The sequence below is a fragment of the Schistocerca nitens genome, chromosome 6, assembly GCF_023898315.1.
Source record: "Schistocerca nitens isolate TAMUIC-IGC-003100 chromosome 6, iqSchNite1.1, whole genome shotgun sequence".
Taxonomy (NCBI): Eukaryota; Metazoa; Arthropoda; class Insecta; order Orthoptera; family Acrididae; genus Schistocerca; species Schistocerca nitens.
The window spans coordinates 620,227,631-620,252,246 of record NC_064619.1 but is presented as its reverse complement, the minus strand read 5'-3'; the positions used below and the strand labels follow the sequence as shown (position 1 = coordinate 620,252,246).

The 24,616-nt window shown below is 36.4% G+C and overlaps 1 protein-coding gene across 1 annotated transcript in view; it reads right to left on the bottom strand.

Annotated features, from left to right (window-relative positions):
- The window catches only part of LOC126263528 (serine-rich adhesin for platelets), a 245,304-nt gene that overhangs the window by 2,570 nt on the left and 218,118 nt on the right, over positions 1 to 24,616 (bottom strand). Inside the window, exons 13-18 of the mRNA XM_049960622.1 lie at positions 22,304 to 23,019; positions 20,115 to 20,430; positions 17,414 to 17,575; positions 17,114 to 17,242; positions 7,945 to 8,104; positions 5,059 to 5,199 (exon numbers count right to left, since the gene is read on the bottom strand). Of these exons, the coding sequence (XP_049816579.1) occupies positions 5,059 to 5,199; positions 7,945 to 8,104; positions 17,114 to 17,242; positions 17,414 to 17,575; positions 20,115 to 20,430; positions 22,304 to 23,019 (1,624 nt within the window). The remainder of the gene's footprint in view (positions 1 to 5,058; positions 5,200 to 7,944; positions 8,105 to 17,113; positions 17,243 to 17,413; positions 17,576 to 20,114; positions 20,431 to 22,303; positions 23,020 to 24,616) is intronic.

Sequence of the window (24,616 nt, the reverse complement as noted above, 5' to 3'; positions counted from 1 at the left end):
AGTACAATGAAAGGCATGAAGGGCACTACTGTCAATGTACTGCTGACTGCTGTGCTGTAAGAGTGCTGCAGATGACAACCAAAGGGGTCATATGAAAAGAAATGCCACCTCAGACCATCACTCCTCCTGTACAATTTCATTTTTGTTTAGTAATATATAGTTAATTTCATTTTTACTTATATTTCTTCTTTGTTAAGTCTGTTTACTATTATAATTGAAAGAATGAGTCAAAAGTAAACATGTCCTTCCTACTGATAAACTGAAATAATATTTGATGTCTGTTTTTTTTTTCTATGATCATACTGAGAGTTTCCAACTGAAGTTGGAATTACAAAACTGCACCACCATTCAGATGCACATGAGGCAACAATAGCAAAATGAAGTTCAACATGTCCCCAAACAATGTGTTAGGTCCATATTAGTGCAAAAAACTATTCTGTCTTTTATATATTATATATATACACACACACACAGCATGTCCCACCTAAACTTTTTATCACTAATATCTCTGCAACAGCAATAGATACTGACAAACAGCTTTCACGGGTATGACTGTATGGCAGGGGCTCACAAAAGTAAATACTATGAGACAATCTAAATGGTGTGCAAGTATTGGTTTCAACACAAACTCACATTTTTTTAAATTTATTTTTTATTTTTTTAACGGACGTCCTATGCTATTCAATACAAATTCATTAACATGAGGAATCACAATAATAATGGCACTGGTTGCATTGCAATATGTCAGTTACATCCCAAGAACTTGGAATGCGAAGTTGACGCATGAAACGAATGAAACATGCCACTACTGCACTTCCTGCAATATGAGGGTGATCCGCACATAGCTCGTAATAGTGATGTGATGCTGTTATTAAAGTGTGGCCCGGGAAACATATGGATGTCCAGTCACTAACAATAAAAAGATGGACACGGTTTATTCGTATGTGCATTATTGAACTTTTCAACAGTACTGCATTGGAAATAACAGTAACAAAATGCTGATAAAACCTGCCAGAGTAAACAAAATTAATGGCTGTCAAAGGGTTGCACAGAGAAATATATGCTATTCGTATGTCGTTGTACATCAATTACACAATGGTACATGCCACATACAGTATATGTCATTTAACATCTTTAATGACTGTGATACAATTGAACTGTTGCAGATGGTGCAACGCTTACATAAATGTACAGTAGCACCAACACAACAAACATATGCCTTCTCCATAGTACACGAAGTGAATAACGTTGTGCAATCACAAGTCTCACAGCCGAAATGCTACAACTTATCAGAATGAGATTTTCATTCTGCAACGGAGTGTGCGCTGATATGAAACATCCTGGCAGATTAAAACTGTGTGCCGGACTGAGACTTGAACTTGAGACCTTTGCCTTTTGCGGGCAAGTGCTCTACCATCTGAGCTACCCAAGCACGACTCACGACCTGTCCTCACAGCTTTACTTCCACCAGTACCTCGTCTCCTACCTTCCAAACTTCACAGAAGCTCTCCTGCGAACCTGGAGCCACTCTGTAGCAATTCTGGACATGTGGCATGTCACATTGTCCTGCTGGAATTGCCCAAGTCCATCGGAATCACAATGGACATGAATGGATGCAAGTGATCAGACAGGATGCTTACGTACGTGTCACTTGTCAGAATCGTATCTAGATGTATCATGGGTCCCCTATCACTCCAACTGCACATGCCCACATCATTACAGAGCCTCCACCAGCTTGAACAGTCCTTTGCTGACATCCAGGGACCATGGATTCATGAGGCTGTCCATCCTCTCAATACAATCTGAAGTGAGACTCATCCGAATAGGCAACATTTTCCAGTCATCAACAGTCCAATGTTAGTGTTGACAGGCCCAGACAAGGCGGAAGCTTTGTGTCAAGCCGTCATCAAGGGTACATGAGTCGGCCTTCAGCTGAAAGCCCATATTGATCATGTTTTGTTGATGGCCCAGCATTGAAATCTGCAGCAATTTGCAGAAGGATTGCACTTCTGTCACACTGAAGAATTCTCTTCAGTCTTCATTGGTCCTGTTCTTGCAGGATCTTTTTCTAGCCACAGCAATGTCAAAGATTTGACATTTTACTGGATTTCTGATATTCACAGTATACTCATAAAATGATCAAATAGGAAACTCCCCACTCCATCGCTACCTCGGAGATGCTGTGTCCCATCGCTCGTATGCCAACTATAACATCACATTCAGACTAACTTAAATCTTGATAACTTGCCATTGTAGCAGCAGTAACCAATCTAACAACTGCGCCAGGCACTTGTTGTCTTATGTCTGCAGCACCATATTCTGCCTGTTTACACATCTCTGTATTTGAATACACATGCCTATACCAGTTTCTTCGGCACTTCAGTGTATATGAGACACATACCAAATGGGACTAATATATGATATTGAATGTATACACAGAAGAGCAGCGCAAATGGTCAAAGGTTTGTTTGACTGACTCATTGGAGAGTGATATACGTATTAACTGAAGACTGCTTCTGTGTTATAGAGGAGTTTCTCAGCCACACACACACACACACACACACACACACACACACACACACACACACCTCTTTCTGGTGCTGCTTCTTAAAAAGTATATAAAAAAAGTTGAAAATATATATGGCAATATACTTTTAAAATATTATTTTTCAAGTTACTATAGTGGGACCACAGTTACTGTCCTATAAAATATCCACCCATTAGAAGCATCAAAAGACGTGTATCTATCATATAATTTCTCATAGACTTGTCCCATGTGTCGTACAAAAAAGATAATGAAATAGGACTAATACAGTACTAGGATTCTCATTAGACTCATAGGAAGGATTTCTTCAGTCTAAAAACCTACAGGGTGATGTCACATGTACTCTGTAAAGCATGTTCAAGCTGTTCAACAGGATGCCACAGTGCTCTGCCCAGTACGAGCCTAGCAGAAAATCTCATTCGGATGTTACCACAAAAATGGTAAAGCCTCTGGTCCAAGTCCTTCACTGAGCTTGAAACTGGAAGGTCATATCAGATTTTAGGATCTATACAAAAAATGTAATTAATGATTCCACTCTGGAAATGATTTCAGTCAGCTGACATCTTTACAGCCACAAGCTGCAGCCATCTGCACCCTGAACTCATGTAACACCTGGCATACATACGGAGTGTAAACTTTCTAACCAGACTGCATATTCTTGGCCAGAGAAATCCATATCCCTTATCTACAAATATGACCTATAACAGTTGACTGGAACCAATTACTAAATAATATAAAGAATTATACCTGTCAGAAATAGAAAATATAGAATGCATTAGATTTAGTCAGGCTGAAAGACAACATTTTCAAAAATACAACATGTAAAGATACTACAAAAATTACTGAACCACTCAAATGCAGTATTTCCCTGGCTACAAAAACATATCTAGCAAAGTGCCCACAAAGTGTAGTGCTATTACCCATAAGCACTCTGACCAATGAGTGGCAAACTCAAATGGAAATATTGTACATGCATAGCAAATGTTATAATTAAATGATGTTTAGGCAGAATTACATCACAATGAAACCATTGCAAATCTGACTCAGTCATTTATAACTGATACCTTCATAGCCACATCTAATGTTATTGTCCTCTAAACTAACAAACAGCATGGCCAATCAGATGAATGTTTTTTTAACTAAATCTCACCTGAATAATACATGTTACTTCCTCCTTCTCTATTTTAACAATTGTGTATTTGTAAATATAGAAGTTAAGAGACAGATTATATAGAAACAGTAGAAATGATTATCATGCAAAATGAGCCATGGAACTAACTAATCTTCACGACCTACACTTTTATTTCCAAACTGTCTTATCCATATTCCTCTGCTACTTCCTCTACTTCTACTTCTACTACTGCTACTACTACTTTTCATCTTTCATTTTCTTCGAATTTCTTAAGACTTCACTATCGGCTGATCTTCATGCTGCTCTGCTGTACAAGTAATCTGGGGTTCTGAACAACGTTTTTATTTAAACCCATTTCCACTTCAACTTTTTTTTTCATTCCTGCTAGTTGAAGGAAACTTTGGTCTGAAAAACAGGTGTTCCTCTCATTTTTCATTCCTGAATACCTCTGCTGTTAGTTCCTAAAAATATATTCTTTATTCTCCTCAAATAATTGTGGTGGTCGTGTGTGTATGTGTTTCTCCTCAAATAATTGTGGTGGTCGTGTGTGTATGTGTGTGTGTGTGTGTGTGTGTGTGTGTGTGTGTGGTTCACTTTTTCCAACAAAGACTGTGCCTGAAAGGATATGTGCAAGTTTTTTTTCAGTTGTGCCTGTCTGTAACTTAGCTTGTTATCTTTATGGTAAGTAGCAAACTAGCTTTTCCTACTTATTGGCATTTCTACCTGGAGTTTCCATTGTTTAATTTTATTTTGGGTAGGACAAGTCAATGTTACTTTACATGTGCTAGAAACTGATAGAAACATGAATATCTTTCTTTTCCATTCATGACAAGCAAGATTATTATGCAGCTAGAGATTACTATAGTTCATGCCTGCAGCAATTACATTCACTCTCACTCAATTTATTTATGCAGGTATAATCTTAATTTCAGTACAGGCCATGATGATCATGAAATTCACACTGGACTGCGTCATTAATAGTCACAATCTGTCTCCAGGAAATCATGTTAAGTTGGGGGATCCCATTTTTCTTTCAGTGCATATTCTAGTAGCACTTTAAGTGGAAACAAGTTTATCTGGTTTTAAAACTAAATTTTCAGTGTGTTATATTAGCTGTACAGCTAATTTGGTTGAATTACGCGAAGACAAAATTATACAATCATTTTCATGTATAACCTCCTTACAAATATTTTTTGACAGCATCTGTAAGACACATAAATTTTGCAATGAGTTCCACTATGTATTTCAAAATACCTTACAACTGAAGGAGCTTACATCTCAAAAATAGTATTTTTCAACCACACTTGATTATTCCTTATCCTTTAAAATCTTGGGACTTAGGGTATGATTTTGTGGAGACATGCACATAAAGAAAGTTTACCTGTGAATATTTTCTTCACAGTTAATGGTCTGTCACCAAGTGGTGAGTCTCTGCCACCATCCAAACTGAAGCCTAGTCCTGCTCCATCTTTGCACAGTACCAGATTCACAGGGGGACCACCTTCATTACCGTCCAGCAATACTGCAATGGCAAATAAATTGTTCTTCAGCACAAATTTTTACACGGAATATTAACAATAGACAAATTATTACTCTGAAAAAAATTAAAAAATAAAGCAAGGGAAAGAAAAAGTGGAAAATATAGGCAGGGGTAAAGTTTTGTGTTTGAGGGCTGACTGCCACTCATTAAGCTCCTCACACCATTTCCGTGGCCCCAGCAGCCCCTCCTCCCCCAATACTCCTACTCACTTCAGTTGGCTTCAAGTGACAAGGCAGAACAGTGGTTTGTATGTGTGGTTTTATTTTCTTAATAAAGCAATGAGAATTTGCATACATTAGTATAATTAATACCAGCATCTACAGGAGAATGCATTTAATGCCCACTGTTTCACTAGCTCATCACAATATTTGAATACCTCAACAAATTCCAAGACTGAAAAACTTGAGTTGTGTGTTAACTGCATTGAAGGTGGTTGAACTCAAATTTGTTGATGAAAATCAAATGCATGTACATTGGTTTCTTAGATTTTGCTTGTTCATTGAAGGGAGAAGGATATATTGTGATGGAATAGTTGTGGTGGGTACGCGCATTTATAAGTGATACTTCTAATTTCCACATAATTAACCACAAAAAGTTTTGACATAGTAGCCACAGTAGAGATGGAAAACTTTGAAAGAGGAAACTCAAATATAAATTACATTGTTAATCATTAGCTGTCAATGTTCTGTATTCAGATGGCTGATGTGAGCTGTTTTACGTCACAGGTATCATAAGCCTACATGATGTCAACACAACACAGTGCTGCATGTCTGGCCCATAATGTTAAAATTATTTACAAAAGTACACCAAAGATCTGCCTGCTAGTATACCAAAGGCTGTGTCAATTATATTTCCAACACAAGAAAGGTCTATAAATAAGTAAATAAAACTGAAATAATTAATTTTCGTGTTTTGTTCAGTACATGATGCATTTCGGACCCTGTGCATCCATCATCAGGTGTAATTTGTCTTAATACATGCTTTATTTTTTTCTCTTGAATGAGATTAAATGCATATTCCTGTCACAAAAAGGTTTTATGTTAGGTTACGAATTTCGTAAGTCAAAGGCGGAAAATATGTGCAAAATAGTGGTAAAGATGAAAAGTGTAAACTAACCAAGTAATCCAGGAAAAGCATTTTTAATGATTTACTAACAGCATACATTTTTTTCTCCATAGTTTTCAAACATACAACTTCATTCAAGAGGTACATTCGCAAACACATGTTTTTTAACACTTCACAGATGTTTTTGTACATGGTGTGACATATGCAGGAAACAACTGACATATACAATAAAGAGCATTGCCGTAAGCAATGGCTACACAGCCAAAACAATTGACAGTTTATACAGACAAATACACAAAAGCAAGACAACGAATGGAAACACTATGAAAGAAGAGAAAATATTCGCCAGTATCCCATACCTGGGCCCCATATCACAAAAAAATAGCTAACCTTTTGAAAAAAGCAAATGTAACAGTTTCATTCTCAACTAATAATAAGTTAGGAAACTTTACTCATCCATAACGTAAAATCAAATACGCAGACATACAACAGCAGTGGAGTGTGCAAAGTATCATGCCCCAGTTGTCCAGGCAGAAACTTCAAAACCCGTTTTTTTCAGGGTCAACCACATTAAAAAATCAGTCATTGTACAACATATGTTGAAAATGAAACATGTCATCAACAATCTAGAAAACAATTTGGTAGTATTAGATAAGGAAGCCAATGGTAAGATCCTAAATCTGTTAGAACAACTGAAGATATACCTCCACAAAATAAAAAAAGACCAATATTGATGGTAAATGAACAAACAGATTTTGCAAACCACAGCTATTTCAGTAATTTTAAAGACCTATGCTGAAGTTATTTCCACATATGTCAATTGTTTCCTGCATATGTCAATTGTTTAATAATTATATCTTAAGCACAATGAAAAATTCATCTTTGACGAGACCATGCACAAAAACATCTGTGAGTGTTAACAAACATGTGTTTGTGAATGTGCCTCTTGAAGAAGTGATATGTTTGAAAACTATGGAGAGAAAAAAAGTATGCTGTTAACTAAATCATTAAAAATGCTTTTTCTTGGATTACTTGGTTAGTTTACACTGTTCATCGTTTCCACAATTCGCACATATTTTCCTCATTTCACTTACGAAATTTGTAACCTAACATCAAACCTTTTCGTGACAGGAATATGCATTTCATCTCATTCCAGAGAAGAAATAAAGCATGTATTAAGATGAATTACACCTGAAGATGTACCCACAGGGTCCGAAATGCATCGTGTACTGAATAAAACACGAAAAGCTGTGACTGAAGGCTTTTTTAAATTCATACCTTGAGTGTATTGAGTACAGTCAGGTTTGAAGCAGCAAAATATGGATAAAATTAAGTTACATTTTCAGCAACTGTGTACAGATAAGAGAACTGAGCTGAAGTATGAAAGACTGTGTACAACATTTTAAACAAGATGGGTAATTGCCAGTGGGGGGAAGATAGTTTAATTAAAAAGAAACTGTAGTGTTCACCTCTCAAGTACAGAAAGGAAAATGGCATACGTAAGCTTAGAATTGCTGGAAATGTGTGATGAATGCTTCAACTTTTCATTTACTGCATCATGTGTGCTAATACAAGTAACTTTTGTAGCCTTGTTTTCAAACTGACATTACAAATCATATATTCATAACTGTACTAATATCACTAGTATGAAAGATCACTTACCACCACTTGTAACTACTGTTTCAACACTATTCTCTTTCAACTGTTCAAGTACTCTAAATGGAGCCATTTTACGGCCAAATGAGGGTTCCTCATATGATGGACTTGATACGCCCTCTGATCCCTTCTTCATCACAACTAGCACAACTTCTGCTGAGGGAGACTGCAAAACAGGAACAAGAAAATTGTACATATATCAGTTGTGGGACAACTGATGCATAACATGAATGCCTTAAAGAAATATGGTAATAATTTTAACTGATTCAAGTGAAGGTTCTACACGAAACACTGTGTATTGTATAAACTAAACACTTCTTGCCTTGTTTCACAATGTACTGGAAAAGAGACTTACAGCCTGAAAACTTGGCCATATGAAAATAAAGTTTTGTGAAACAAGGCAAAAAATGTTTAAGTTTAGTTTGTAAAATATGCAGTAATGCGAAACAGACAATGTAAATAACAAATCTGCCACGTGTAGCCAGACATGATTTTATACTCAGACCATTACAACTGGTTAATTAACATGGACAAATTCTTTCATAGTAATGAATAGGCCTACATACTTTTGACCAAAACTAAACATTCAGTCATTCACTCATAATTTGTAGATGATGTCATTAATTAGATAGGTTTTTAATTATTTTTATTTGACAGGTATTTGCAGTTTCTCAATTTATGTTAGATGGGATCTTTCCACCAAAATATATAACTAACTATGAACTCTCCTACACAATAAGGCAAAATCTACAAGTAATTATTTTTGTTTATTTTTGTTTCTTAATGCCAAGATAAAATTATACCCCAGTAGGTATAGTTTTATGCAACCACAATGACTGCTTTTACATTTTACAGTGATGAAAATATAAATATTTTGTACATGCCTAAGGGGTGAATAAATATATCACAAAGATGAAGTTCATAGAACTTTTTTAATGATAATCCCTTAGAAGAGGACATTTACACCATACAGCGACCAACAGATATAGAACACAGACGGTTTACAAACACCTTTCAATTGGTTCTTTCTTAACCCTCGAGCATTGTTGTTTTACAATTGCAAGCCCATGCCTATTCCTTCATTATTCCTTCAGCTAACACAGTGCTAAGCTGTGCTGTCATACGTCAAAGTGAGCAGCAGTAATATAAAGTAAACAATGAGGGAGGTGAGGAAAAACGTATGATCCATGCAAAAAAAAAAAAAGACCCAGATTCTGAGCTAGTGGCACAGTCCCACAATGAGGCAGTTGTATTCAAGGTAATTAGCAATTGAATAAATGGTTGGCTGGGATCTGATGCAACTTCGCTGTTTAATGCTTCAAGTGTGTCATTACTGTGGGAGGACACTTACGTGGCATCAGACTGATATAATGAAAGTTTACTTTACCATTGTTTAACTAAAAAGTAATTTAGGTCATAAAATGAAAGTTTATTTTACCATGGTTTAAGTAAACTATGATTCTGCTGATGCATGTATACCTTGGTGCCATAAAGACAGCTCTACATTACACATGCCTGTTCATGTTACAAAAAATGGTGCACCCACTCGATGGTTAACTGTTCTTGTCTCATATTTGTGTCTCTCCTCCATATGCAAATTTTAGGTCATGGGAAGTTTCTTTTTTTCGTTAGAATATCTGCCACATTACTATGACAAAAGAAATTGTTTATTCATCTTGTTATCACATCTTTCATAATACTGTAATAATTGGTGCTTCATCCTCAATGAGAAACAATCAGCACATGTTGCAACAAGGTCATCAGGACAAGGTGAGATACTTGTAAGATTCTGTGAAGATTATGTGAAAGAACTTCCTCCCCTTCTAGCAGTACTTTATTGTAGATTGCTTGAGCAACGGAAGGTACCTAATGACTGGAAAAAAGCACAAGTCATTCCTGTTTTTAAGAAAGGCTGTAAGACAGATCCACACAATTATAGACCTATATTGTTGACATCAATCTGTTGTAGAGTTATGGAACATGTTTTATGCTAAAGAGTTATGACATTTTTGGAAAATGAACATCTCCTCCATAAAAATCAACATGGATTTCACAAACAGAGATCCTGCAAGACTCAGTTCACTCTGTTCCTCCGTGAGATCCACAGCGCAATGGACAATGGTGCTCAGGTTGATGCTGTCCACCTTGATTTCAGTAAGGCATTTGACACCATCCTGAACTGCCGTTTAATGAAAAAAATATGAGCTTACAGAGTATCGGAGCAGACTTGTAACTGGATTCAGGACTTTCTTGCTGATAGAACTCAAAACGTTGCTTTTAATGGAACAAAATTGACAGATGTAAAGGTAATATCTGGAGTGCCATATGGAAATGTTATAGGACCGTTGGTGTTGACAATATATATAAATGATCTAGTAGAAAGTGTTAGATGCTCTTTAGGGCTATTCACAGATAATGCAGTTGTCTGTACCAAAGTAGCAATGCCACAAGACAGTAAGAATTTGCAGAACGACCTGCAGAGAACTGATGAATGGTTCAGGCTCTGGCAGTTGACCCTGAACGTAAATAAATGTAACATACTGTGCATACATGGGGAAAAAATCCACTACTGTACAGCTACATTATTGATGACAAACAGCTAGAGACAGTGTCTGCCATAAAATATCTAGGTGGAATTATCCAGTGGAATCTTAAGTGGAATTACCACATAAAACAGATAGTGGGAAAAGCAGATAGCAGACTCAGATTCATGGGAAGAATCTTAAGGAATTGTAACTCACCCACAAAAGAGGTAGCTTACAAGGTGCCTGTTTGCCCAACTCTTGAGTATCGTTCATCTATCTGGAATCCCTATCAGGTAGGACTGGTAGAGGAGATACAGAAGATCCTACGAAGAGTGGTGCGTTTCATCACAGGATCATTTAGCTGGCAAGCGAGCATTACGGAGATGCCAAACAAACTCCACTGGTAGACGTTACAAGAGAGGCATTGTGCATCACAGAGAGATTTACTATTGAAATTTTGGGACAGCACTTTTCAGGAGGTGTTGGATAACATATTAATTCCCCCCAGATATATCTTGCATACTTACCATGAGGAGAAAATTCGAGAAATTAGAGCCAACACAGAGGTTTACCGACAATCATTCTTTCCACGCACTATTTGTGAGTGGAACAGGGTTGAAGGGATTAGATTGTGGTACCGAAAGTACCACACACCATTAGGGGGCTTGCAGAATGTGATGTAGATGTAGATGAAGAAACTTCCTTTATTTTAAATCATAGTGTTCACATTTTGTCATCATAGAATATAACTAAGGAAACAAACTTAACAGAGAAAGCCATCTGTTGGTATTTGTTTACCAGTCCATGGGCAAGATTGTTTGGCACAATCTATTACCATGAGATATAACACAAAGGTAAGCTATAAAAACCAATGGCCAAGTGAGGTGGTGCAGTGGTTAGCACACTGGACTTACATTTGAGAGGACAACGGATCATACCCCCATCCAGCCATAAAGATTAAGGTTTACTGTGATTTTCATAAACAGCTTACAGCGAATGAAGGGTTGCCCCCCCCCCTTTTTCTTTTTTTTAATCTAATAACTGATTTCCTTTCTCATCCTTCCATAATATGAGCTTGTGCTCCATCTCTAAAAAACTCACTGTCAACTGGATGTTAAAACTCTAATCTTCCACCTTTCCTTTAGAAAACAATGATGATGTGATTGTTGTAAATACTGAATGAATGTGTAAAACTGTCTTGAGATTCAAGTCAGTTTGTCAGAAATCATTGTTTGACTAATCTATCTGATTTTTGAGCTCTATGTGTTGAATATCTCTGTTATAAACCAACTGTATTAGCTGCTACTTTTCAGGAAGGAACCAGTTTAAGAGGAACGCAGTATCGATAATCTGTAGCAGATATTAGGTGCTAACCAGGAAAGATTAATATTTAATCAAACAATGGAAAATCCAGGATGGGATGTAGCAATATTCTGAGAAGGAAAGTTGCTACTCACCATATAGCGGAGATGCTTAGTCGCAGATAGGCACAACAAAAAGATTTTCACACTTAAAGCACGCAAACATAACTTACACACACGACTGCAGTCTCAGGCAACTGAAACCACCACCATGGCAGTGTGGTTTCAGTTGCCTGAGACTGCAGTCGTGTGTGTGAGTTGCATTTGCATGAATGTGTGTGTGTGTGTGTGTGTGTGTGTACGAATGTGGGTGTATTGTTGACAAAGGCCATTGGCCGAAAGCTGTAAGTGTGAAAAACTTTTTGTTGTGCCTATCTGCAACTCAGCACCTCTGCTACATGGTGCGTAGCAACTTGCCTTCTCAGAATAAAGATTAATATTTGTTTTAGCATTATACATAAAATATATTGCAGGAATGTTGTCACTGTTATAAATGCTGTCACAACAAAATAATGAAATCTAACTCTATAAACATAACAGAACTGAGGTGCACATCATAATCATGTCCAATAACCATAAAATTTCTGTAATATTATATACATCTCACGAGACCTATCCATTTGAGGCACTAACAGGAACACAGTACAATGTGATCATCAAACACACTTCAAATAGGATGTGTCTGAATACATTTATTTATTTATTTATTTATTTATTTATTGTATTTTTTTTTGCATGGAGACACCAACTGGTGTCTTTTGCAAACGTCATAGCATTTTTTTACAAGTTTAGTACAATATATATATATATATATATATATATATATATATATATATATATATATATATATATATACACAATAACTTATTTTAGTTTAATATTAATATTCACTTAAAGAGTATAAAAATTTGTCAATCAAGAAATGTTTCAGTTTCACTTTGAATAAGTTCCCTTTGTGGCACCTTATAGAGCTCGGTAATCTGTTGTACCATATTTGACCACTAATGCATGGACTATGGTCTGTTGTTTTTAATTTTGTTCTTTGTCTGTAGTAGCAGTCTTTATTTCTTGTATTATAGGCATGCATATCAGAGCACTTTGTTTCTTTGTTTTGATGTGTCACAAAAAATATAATTAATTTGTAAAGATACAGTGAGTAGACTGTTAGGTATTTATGATGGACAAAGATTTCCCTGCATGAATCTCTATACCCTAATCCATGGATAATTCTGATTGCTCTTTTCTGTAGGGTTAATATTCTGTTCATATGTATGTCGGCAGCACAACCCCATATCTCTATCCCGTAATTAATCTGTGGAAAAATGGTTCCATAATAAATTGTTTTTAATGTCTGATGTGGAACTACCTTTGATAACTGGCTGATTAGATGTAATGAACTGCTGATTTTATTGCATAAAAATTTGATATGGTTTACCCATCTTAGATTTTCATCTAGGTGAATACCTAGAAATCTGCAGCCTTCTGTGTCCACTACTTCAATTCCACCTATGTTACTGATAGAGGTTTGGTGTGAGTTTGTAAGTTTAAATGGCAATAACTGAGATTTACTGATATTAACTTTCAAACCTTGATCTTGGAAATAAGTAGTTATTTGCTGTAGTCCCTCAGTGGCTACCAACGTTAACTCATCATTTTGTTTACCAAGAAATAACAGTGAGGTATCGTCTGCATAGGTTACCAATTGGGAGTTGAGAGGTTGCTCTATATCATTTATGTACACTAGGAAAAGGAAAGGGCCCAAAATTGAGCCCTGGGGTACACCTTGTGTGACTGTCTCATATTTGGACTGAAAATTAATGATCTGATTATTGATTTTGTAAGTCAGCATTGTACACTGCATGCGGTTAAATAAATATGTAGCCAGCAATTGCATGGATGCGGCATTTACATTGTATGACTCAAGTTTACTTAAAAGTAACTCATGGTTTACCGAGTCAAAGGCTTTAGTAAGGTCTAGAAATATGCCAGCTGTTTGCATTCCTTGATCAAGGGCACCATACGTTTTGTGAAGAAATTCCGTAATTGCTGTCATAGTACTATGATCTTTTCGGAATCCGTGTTGTGTCTCTGTTAGGAGCTTATTTTTCAAGAAACAGTCACTAAGTTGTGTCAGCAGCACAACTTCAAATACTTTGCTGAAGACAGGTATTAATGATATGGGCCTGAAATTTGAAACCTCTTCCTTGGATCCTTTTTTATGCACTGGTTTAACTGTGCTCCATTTCAATACATTTGGAAATGTATGTTCTCTGATACTGCAGTTTACCAGGTGGGTGATTATTTTAACTAATTCCTTATTACACTTTTTAATCACGATACTACTCAAACCATCCCATCCAGTTGAGAACTTATTCTTTAGGTTATTTATTATCCTGCCTATTTCTTTTTCACTTACTTGTTTGAATTCAAAAGGCGGCTCTTCAAATGGGCAGAGCTTTACCTCACTACTCACAACTGTGTTATTAATTGGACTAACAGCTGCAGATATAAAGTATTTATTGAAAACATTGCAGACTTTATTAGGATCTTTAATTGTGTTTCCTTCATGTCTTATAATTAAAAATTCAGTTTCTGGCTTCGGTGTGGCTTTGCGAAATTGATTTACAATTCTCCATGAGGTCTTGGCTATATTGTCTGATTGAGCTATTTCACTGCTGTATATCTGTTTTCTTAGATTTGAAAGCTCTTTCTTAAAGATTTTCTTGGCTTCGTTGTACTTGGCCTTAAAAACCTGCAGGTTTGTTGACTTGTGTAACACATCCAGGTCCTGGATGTTTTGCCTGAGTTTTATCATATTTGCTGGAAGTATCAGTCTGTTGGTTTTTGCACTTTGGTTATGGGTGAACACTCTTTGTATTTTCTTAACAGGGCAGCATCTGTCAAAGTGTCTTAGCATAGTATCATAGAATTTGGCCCATTTGTTTTCAGATCCTTCAGTCTGGTAAACCAGATCCCAGTCCTCTATAGCTAATTTATTTCTTAAGGCAAGGATGTTACCCTCTTTTAGGATTCTTTTATTTTCGATAACTTTTGTCATTTTTGGGATGCTTGTGTTTACATACTCTACAAGCTGGCATTTGTGGTCAGAGTAGTGAAAATCCATATTCCAGCACCTAACACTGTCTTTAATATGTTTACATAGTATAACATAATCAATTCTGCTAGATGTGGACTTTGTTACCCTGGTATCACTGTTTACTACATTTACGAGATTATATGAGTTAAGAGTATCTATTAGCCTCATATTACACAAACTGGAAGATTTTGCCTCAATATTCAGATCACCAAGTATAGTTAGGTCCCTGGGACCACAACGTCCCACTACTCTACTAAATATGTCTATGAAGCTAACTACATCAGCCTTTGGTGGATGGTAAATCCCAATAACTTTATGTTTTCTCATAACCTCTCTACACTCTTTGGTGTGGACTTCAATGCCTGTCACTTCAATCAAGCCTTCTTTGTTATACTGGTCTAGATAGTTTATTTTCTTGTACTCGAGATTCTCACTAATGTAAACTGCCACACCACCACCCTTATGTTGCTGTCTACAATAACTATTTGCTAAGGAGTAGCCCTCTAGTTTACAGTAAATAATTTCATCAGATTTTAATCCATGCTCAGTTAACACTACTATATGAGGTGACTGTTCACTTACAAAAACCTGTAATATATTAAGCTTATTTCTGGAGGCTTTGGTTATGGACAGTTACTATATTTACCCAAAGACCAAAAAATATACTGCTGTGTGTGTGTGTGTGTGTGTGTGTGTAAGTCAATCTTCCACACAGTTTGTAAACTAGCCGAGTATGAAGTGATGTAATAATCTTTGTTTCCAGTAAATGACTCAAAAACTATCTTCTAAATGAAGAATAAATAAGTAATAAAACAAACTGTCTCTTGTAGTAGTTATCAAAAAGAAATATGTTGTGCACTTCTTGTTTCTTTTCTCATTAAATCCTACCCTTTGTTGTGTCTATATCAGAGGAACAGCATTTTACACTGATTTTATTCAACAGAGTTTTGCATCCATGAAAGAGTTTGAGTCAGCAATAAATTTTTAAGTTTCAATGCAAATGTATTTGTAGTATAGTGTGTAGTGTTAACATTCTTTTGTTAGCATTACACAAGTTTCAAGGATAAACAGAACATGCACACAACAGCAACAACCATAAACTGCTACTCCATAACAAAAGCAAAGACTGGCACGTGATTGATCCTACATCATCCCACATAAATACTGGAAATATTCATATGTCAAGGTACCCGAGTGCCTGTAAAATGTCTGCTGCTTGACGTACACATTGTACGTGCTTAATATGTAATTTAACTTCCAGAATTACTATTCATACAAAGTGGAAATGCATATTGATATGCTTTAAACATTTCTGAAACTCACTATTCCCAATCAGCCAGATTATGCTTGCATTGTCCACTCATAGAATGGATACAACTTTCAAAAGTGCAACTTCACTGATGAGATAAGCCAGCCATATAACTTCCTTTGCTATGCCACTGGCAGCTATGAACTCAGTTTCAGTTGTTGATATGGACACATGTACTTCATGAGAAGTGAAGTCCACTTATATTATAGCAAGTGATTGGCCCACTGGCATAATCACCAGCTCAACTGATATTTCAGCCTCTCTATACCTAAGTCCTAGTTCCCCTTTGACATATTTTAAAATATATAAACAATGTCACTACATTAGCATTTGATGTTTTAACAATGATCTGTTACGCCAAGTTATTAGCTGTATCTTATGCTTTCAGTTTCAGGTTATAAGGTGCAGCTTGTTTGGCAGTTGTGACATTTTGAAATAACTCCAGTTTTAGAATGTTATTTACGTAAACTTCTTAAACTACTTCACAACCATGAGGCAAATTTTGAACCATGGACTTCAGTGCATTTTAGTTCTGTCACCTTACAATTTCTCCATTGCAAAAATTCCAGCAAGTAATCAATCCAAAGAATGGGGAACAGAAGAACTTTTAAAATGCTTCAGTTAGCATTAGACAAATTTATAGGATACATCTAGAAGATGTATATGCAACAGCTGCAACCAAAACCTTTATTCAATGATAAGACAAAGAACTCACAAAAATAAACAGAGCAATGTTTATGGGCTTAACATCTCTCAACAACATATATGAATACTAGATATTTTTTTCTAGTTTTTTACTGGAAATATTTGGAATTTTCTCCCAAAGGTAAATACCAGCCATTCTGTTTTCTTATATTTTTATATGAAGAAATAAAATTGTTACCTTCAATATACGCAATGACTCTTGATGAGTGACGCCTTTCATGCTGTGACCATTAATTGAAAGAATGCGGTCCCCTTTCTGTAGACGCCCATCTCTATCTGCAGGGCTGCCTGCCAAAACTTTATGTACCTGTGAAGCACAGTTAAATTGCTTATTTATCTTTCTGTAGTATTTTTCTACATTTTTTACAATTTATAATACTTCTGTTCAAGCACACATCTGTAAATACAAGAATCAGTCATCCTTCACACTATATGGTGACAAAACACACACACACACACAACATGATGTGTCACTTACAGTTATTTCCTTGGCTTCATAGTCTGCTCCACCAGCCAGTGTAATACCGACACCCCCGCCAGCTGGATCCCTATGCAAAACTATTACTTCTAATGTGACTGGACTGCATAAACCACTTTCATCAAGACTCTGATTTGCCTCATTCATCAGCTGCTGTAGTTCCTAGAAAATTTTACAAAAATATGGTTCATTCCCTCTGAAATAAACTCAATTAACAAAAATGTAATTTTTCATAATGATGAATAAAATTTGTTGCAGTTATAATTTACAAGTTGCTTTGTTTGGATAAAGGCATGTACACCAAATAGGCTTCAGGACACTAACCCTCTTCAGGTGCTTCTTAACTGCATATGACAAAACATACAAGTCACATAAACATTAGCAAATTTATCCAGTAGTATGAGAGGGCCTGTGCGGATGAGGCATGAAAAATATGGTGTCAGCCAGTGAGATTCAAAACAAACGTGGCCATATATGTGCTCTGGCAGCTGCATGTAGTACATCTGATATGCTTCATGTTCGGTGGTGGGCTTAAAAATGAAATATTGTTATGTAAGTAGCACTGATAAAGAATGTAACCAACAAAGTAAAACTCCAGTTAAATTCAGGTAGGAAACATTTCCCCTTATTTGCTAGCAACACAGAAAACATACACTTAGATAATCATAAAGAAATACTAATCTTTGGACATGTCAAAGGAGAAGAAAAGTTTGGAAGGAATGTGACTAATCAGTGCTCAAATGTCATTAAGGAACATGGGTCAGTGAGACACAGTAGGATAGCGTGAGTGGAAAATCAACTAAGGAAATTATGACGACAAACAAATCATGAATCCTGAAAAGCATGGTCTGGTAGAAATGGTACTTGACAGGTCAGAGACAGGAGGAGGGTAGACTGAAAAAATAAACTTGAGATGAAAGCAATAATGGAGGAAAGAAAAGGATGCAAACAGTGGAGCAGAAGCAGGCATTAGATGAGAGGCCACAAAACAGAGAGACAAAAAAGGGAATAATAAACGAATATCTAGATGTGGGGCTAACTCTACAGTAGCCCCTTGTGTTCCCCCTGCACTTCAACTGTCATTTTACCTCTCACACTGTAAGTACAAGTGATTTCTATCTAAATTTGATTATCTAAACAACAGCTGCATTTGCAAAAGTTTTAAAACTTTAAAACACTTGCACAGATAAAGAAATCATTCTTATCTTTAAGTAAGCTAAGCAATGTGAAAACCTGATGACATAAAACTATACTTGGGCCACCTTAATAGAACGATACAGCAACACTACCGTATACAAAGGAAAAGCCATAAGTTGGCTTATATATGTAAATAAACATGTGAAATGAACTGACTTCACATTTTGCTGGTTTAATGACACCTTCTACATTAGCAAGCCAAAGATGGACACTGCTGCATCAATTTATTCAACTCAGAACACTGAAAGTTGTGGAAACTCAGAAATAACAAATTTTACTTAAGATGGCTCACAAGGCTTTTATTTATTACAGAGCTGCTGTTATGACCCAAAATTTACTTTCCATTTTAAAAAAATTGGAGCCCAGATAGCTTCCTTTCATATGTGCACAGAAAAAATGTTAGTAATTTGATGCACTTACTGTCCAAAAATGATCTGCATCTGAATATTTCTAGAAAAAGACTACTTCACAGCTAGTTGCCAGAAGAAGTAATGTAAAATACGTGCAGAAACGCTTGTATTTGCACCACATGTAACTATGCAAATTGTATGCTCTACTTTAAGTGTGTGTGTGTGTGTGTGTGTGTGTGTGTGTGTGTGTGGGTGGGTGGGTGGGTGGGTGGGTGTGTGTGGGTGCGCACGCGCTATCCTTGTAATAAGTTGTAATCCATAAATATGCCAACCAAATGCTTGTTGTGTATGTGTGTGAGAGGGATAAAAAACTAAAATAAAATTGAAATAAAAAATAAGTGTCTATGATCATGTTTTGTAAATTTTCATCACATCATTACATATCATCAAATGATCACACCTTACTGTGAATTGTCCAATATCAAATGTATGTTTTGTACATCACCATGTGCATGTCTTGCACAAGATTGATTCAGGGGACAAATAAATAAATAAAGAGATAAAAGAAATACCCAACATCTTTTGATTCAGGGGACAAATAAATAAATAAAGAGATAAAAGAAATACCCAACATCTTCCCTTCAAGGTACATTTTTTCCTTCTGTTTCTGATCTTTACACTATTTGTGAGAAAGGAATTCCTAATATTTTCGAAGTGAGATATTCAATTAACGCTTTTTAATTTTTGAGTTAGTCAAACCAGCTCCTCAGTTACTCCTGTACAGGCAGCTGGTAAGTACACATTTCTCTTCTGTTTCAAATATTGTTAAATTATTTAAATGAAGTAAACTAGGCAAATTGTGATAGGAACAGTTGCTACACACAGCCAGAAAACAAATTGTTGCCTTGAATATAAATAGAAAATTATCCAGTGTCATACATTAACATTAAACAGGAACCATTCTTACATCAACAGCTTGCTCATCTGGTACGTATCACACAACTCAAAGTAAATACCAATAGAGATCCTACAGTATACAGACCTTACAATGTCTCAAGAGATTAGCACAGATGTGAAAGAGGAGTGACATATAATTTAAAACCACAGAATTCACCCCCTTAATCAGATACAATATCACTTTTGTCTATTGTTACCTGTGGTGTTATGAGGCTCGAAGCTGAAGAAAGTGAGGAGACACTCCCGTAGAGCACACTATCTCGCAGAGTGTTGTCATCGCTGGCTGTAGAGTCCAGAGAGGAACCTCTGAAGTGCTTTACGAGTGTAGGACCTGAGTCTTGCCTCGTGATGCTTCCATTACTTCCATTTGACAATTTGGAGGTGGGTTTAGGAGGAACTGAAGGAGGTACAGGTGATAATGGGCTCTCTAATGGTGACGTGTTGCCGGGGGAAGAAGCCTCCCACTGAGTCACGTAGCGGCGTGGAGCTGCCACGGGGGGAGACTTGCTGTCTCTGTAATAAAATACAGTCTTTATGATGCCACTGCAATATGCGTCACACAATTTTTGTGTTTGATATGTTTTCCTATTGGATAATAATATTGTGTTTGTGTTGTATCGATATAAAAGTAATGATAATATCACCAGTGGTCATAGTAATATACCCAGCCCCAAGTATCTAAAGGAAAATACCGTCAAACTGAAATACAGTACAAAATACATACAGCAGGTCTGAATCAATAGCAATTGAAGAACTGTTAATAAATATTACAAACATAAATAGCTGTAATTTCTTAGTAAATCTAGCACTAAGAAATCGAAAAGAATGTTTCTATAAAGTTCATTACAAGTAACTCCAGCAATCACTGTGAAAACTGTGGATGACAGCTAGGTTTTGAATACCACACTTTAGAAGAGAGAGAAAAAATTCCTGTAAATCTGGGAACAAACTATAAGACCCAACTGGAGGTATAATGCAAGTGGTACTACAAACACATACCTTGCATTATTGAAGGACTCAATGCAGCTTCTTGTTTTAATAAAATAAAATATACACACACTTTAATCTGGGCTCTGGGAGTGTAAATTCCTATTAGTACTGTAAGAAATGATATTCATACTAAAATAAATATGTGCTTTCACAATTTTGTGGATACTTATTCTTCTTTCACAAGTATTAGTATGGCAACATAAAACATTAATTGCAACTGACAAAAAGAAGCAGTTTTCTTTCTCACATTAGAAGGTGTTCACAAGCACTATATTTGTGGTACACATTTTATGCCCTTTATTAGAAGCATAAATAGGGTCACATTAATAGGCTTTTTGAGTTTCTTGTCAGTACTTTATGGTTTTTAATGTATGTGCTGTTAAATATATCATGCACATACAGACACCACCAGATGCAGATTTATCTTTTGGAACTAAAAGTATTATAAATAAATGGCAATTCTATAAAATTTTGCAGTGAAGTAAACCACTCAACATACAGCTGAAGCATTGAGCCAATGCTTGAGAAAAGAGAAAGAAAACATGGCTAACTTCCAGCAGCAAGCATGCACGCACATGCCCCCCCCCCCCCCCCCACACACACCTATGCACGTGCGCACATGAACAGAGAGAGAGAGAGTGTGTGTGTGTGTGTGTGTGTGTGTGTGTGTGTGTGTGTGTACTTCGTTAAAGGATTTCTCCCGAAAGCTAGCAAAGTTTTTATTCTCTTTTGTGTGTGTGCCTCTCAACGATTCAACCCTTCTGCTGTTCAGTGAGTAGTCTCCTTAACTCCTATATTATTAACATTCTGCAAGAATTTTCCTCACTACATTTACAAGTGAAAAAATTGTGTGTTTTTGAGAAGAGTTATAAATTTATGTGAAGCAATTCACAAATAGGATTCCTTGGTTTAAGCATTTATAATACCTTGCCATCACCAATAACAGTTTTCTTATGTTTTTGATTTTGTCCTTAACGCAAAGGTTGGTTTGAACACCACCATTATTTACTAGACGTGGTCTTATTTGTAATTGATGTGCCTCATTCTGATCTTTGAACTGACTCACTTAAACTGTTTTAGGGACGCCAATAATTTCAAATGGACTTTAAACCAAGGTGAAACTTTTCATTTTTCACACACACAAATCATTGTCATGGGTGAAAGCAGTGATAAATGGAAGAATAAATCTTGGGACCAGTTGAGAATTGAAATCGATTTCGATTTGAAGTCTGTCATGCACTCAACTTTCATCTCCCCCTGCCTTCTTCCCCAGAGGCATATTTATGAGCCAGTATGACATAAAGATATGAATACTTGGATACAAATACTAGTACATTCATTCAACAAAACACACAAACTGCATAAGCATCTCTTCTCATATTATAAACTAACTTACATGATGGGGTCATTTCCATTCAACTCCAGTATGTTGTCTTCAATGGCATTTTGACGCCGAAGGACTGCACTATTTTCATCACTTTTCCTTTGCCTTGGAAATACTTTGCTCTCCTCAAATTTCTGGTATGTTGGCCTTCCAGCAATTGAGCTGTCTTCAAACTTGCTTCGAGCAGTTGCAAATTGGTGTTTACTAGTTTCATCACCTTCAAACTTATTATTATTGGTTGACAATCTATTATTTTTCTCCTTAGTATCAAATCTGTCAGTAGGAGCTTCCAGATTGCTTCTTACTTCATCATTTTTTCCCTCTTTTTGACCTGCAAAAGAGCTGTTATCGTCCCCAACAGAACCAGTATGTCGCTCTCTGGAGGTGCTCCAGTGTGGAGCTTGTTTGTCACCAGTTGATTTACTTGGTCCAACTGAAGTGACGATCTCCATGCTTCTCCGAATGACAGTAGTAGAACTATTGTCTGTTCTGTGATGCACCATTGCAATCCTATCATCAACTTTTCCTTGCAATGTGCTGTTCATCTGGTCAAAATTGGAATATGGTGCTCTGAATAACCTTTCTTCAGTCTTATAATGGCTAACTGGTGTACTATTAATGTTTCTTCTAATGTTAGCTTCAACAACTTCCTGTTTTCCAACATGTCGGTGCTCAATTGTAGCATCATCATCTGGTCTGTCATACAAATTGGCATTATTATTTTCACCCTGGAAACAAGAATATCAGAATGAAGCACAATAATTAAATTTTACAATTATCTATAAAATGTCATATATCAAGAGCAAATTTCACTTGAGAAAACCATAAAATTATAGACACAGCATATGTGGCCTAGTACTTTCTTCTAGATGGCAAAATTCCAGCACTATTGACAGATTTAAAGTGAAAATACTATTCCTAGTTTTCAGAACTATTAGTGCCTCGCTCAGGGAGGAAACGGGTACGTTGGGAAAAGCTAGAAAGCAGGAGTTGGTCAAGCACATCCCAATATGAGAGAACAACATATCTGTGAGGACAAGAGAAAATAAAGATCAAATATCAAAGGAATTAATAGTCCCAAAAGCTAGGAATAGCTTTTCATTTTGAAATGTGTTTATAGGCAGTGCTGGAATTTTGTCTCCTGCAACTAAGAATTGGTCAGCCACTCTGCCTCTTTGTAATTTTATATTACACAACATATTAGTAATTTATGAGTGGAATGTATTACAGTAATAGAAATTTTAGGACAGAAACAATTAACGAAAATGAGAATAGGCCACTTCTCATCTATAGCTGATTTGTGTTGTGCAGAGTATTTCACCAGCTTTTGAGCAACCACTCTTATTCTATTTTAAGAATACACACACACACACACACACACACACACACACACACACACACACACAAAAAAGCATGGCCACCAGCAGACAAGAAAGCTCAGAAGCTAATGATACTCTCGGTTGTGTTACGTGTCTCTATGTACAATGCAATCAATAGTTTCTAACACTTGTTGTTGGACAGAATCTATTTTGATTAGGTTTCCACCTAAAATTATGTCAACAACAGTTAAGTGATACATTTTGTTTGCACGAATGTGGGTCTATTATCTTTAAGAGTTGTGTAAACATAACTTTGTTGATTGCCTATATGTAAACCAACTATTTAGATCTGAAAATAATATTTTGTTGTTGATGCACAGTTATATATCAAATATATCCAAAAACAAAGATGATGTGACTTACCAAATGAAAGTGCTGGCAGGTCGACAGACACACAAACAAACACAAACATACACACAAAATTCAAGCTTTCGCAACAAACTGTTGCCTCATCAGGAAAGAGGGAAGGAGAGGGAAAGACGAAAGGATGTGGGTTTTAAGGGAGAGGGTAAGGAGTCATTCCAATCCCGGGAGCGGAAAGACTTACCTTAGGGGGAAAAAAGGACGGGTATACACTCGCACACACACACATATCCATCCACACATATGTGTGTGTGTGCGAGTGTATACCCGTCCTTTTTTCCCCCTAAGGTAAGTCTTTCCGCTCCCGGGATTGGAATGACTCCTTACCCTCTCCCTTAAAACCCACATCCTTTCGTCTTTCCCTCTCCTTCCCTCTTTCCTGATGAGGCAACAGTTTGTTGCGAAAGCTTGAATTTTGTGTGTATGTTTGTGTTTGTTTGTGTGTCTGTCGACCTGCCAGCACTTTCATTTGGTAAGTCACATCATCTTTGTTTTTGGATATATTTTTCCTACGTGGAATGTTTCCCTCTATTATAATCATATATATCAAATATGTTATACAAATATTTTTCTAATCACTAAG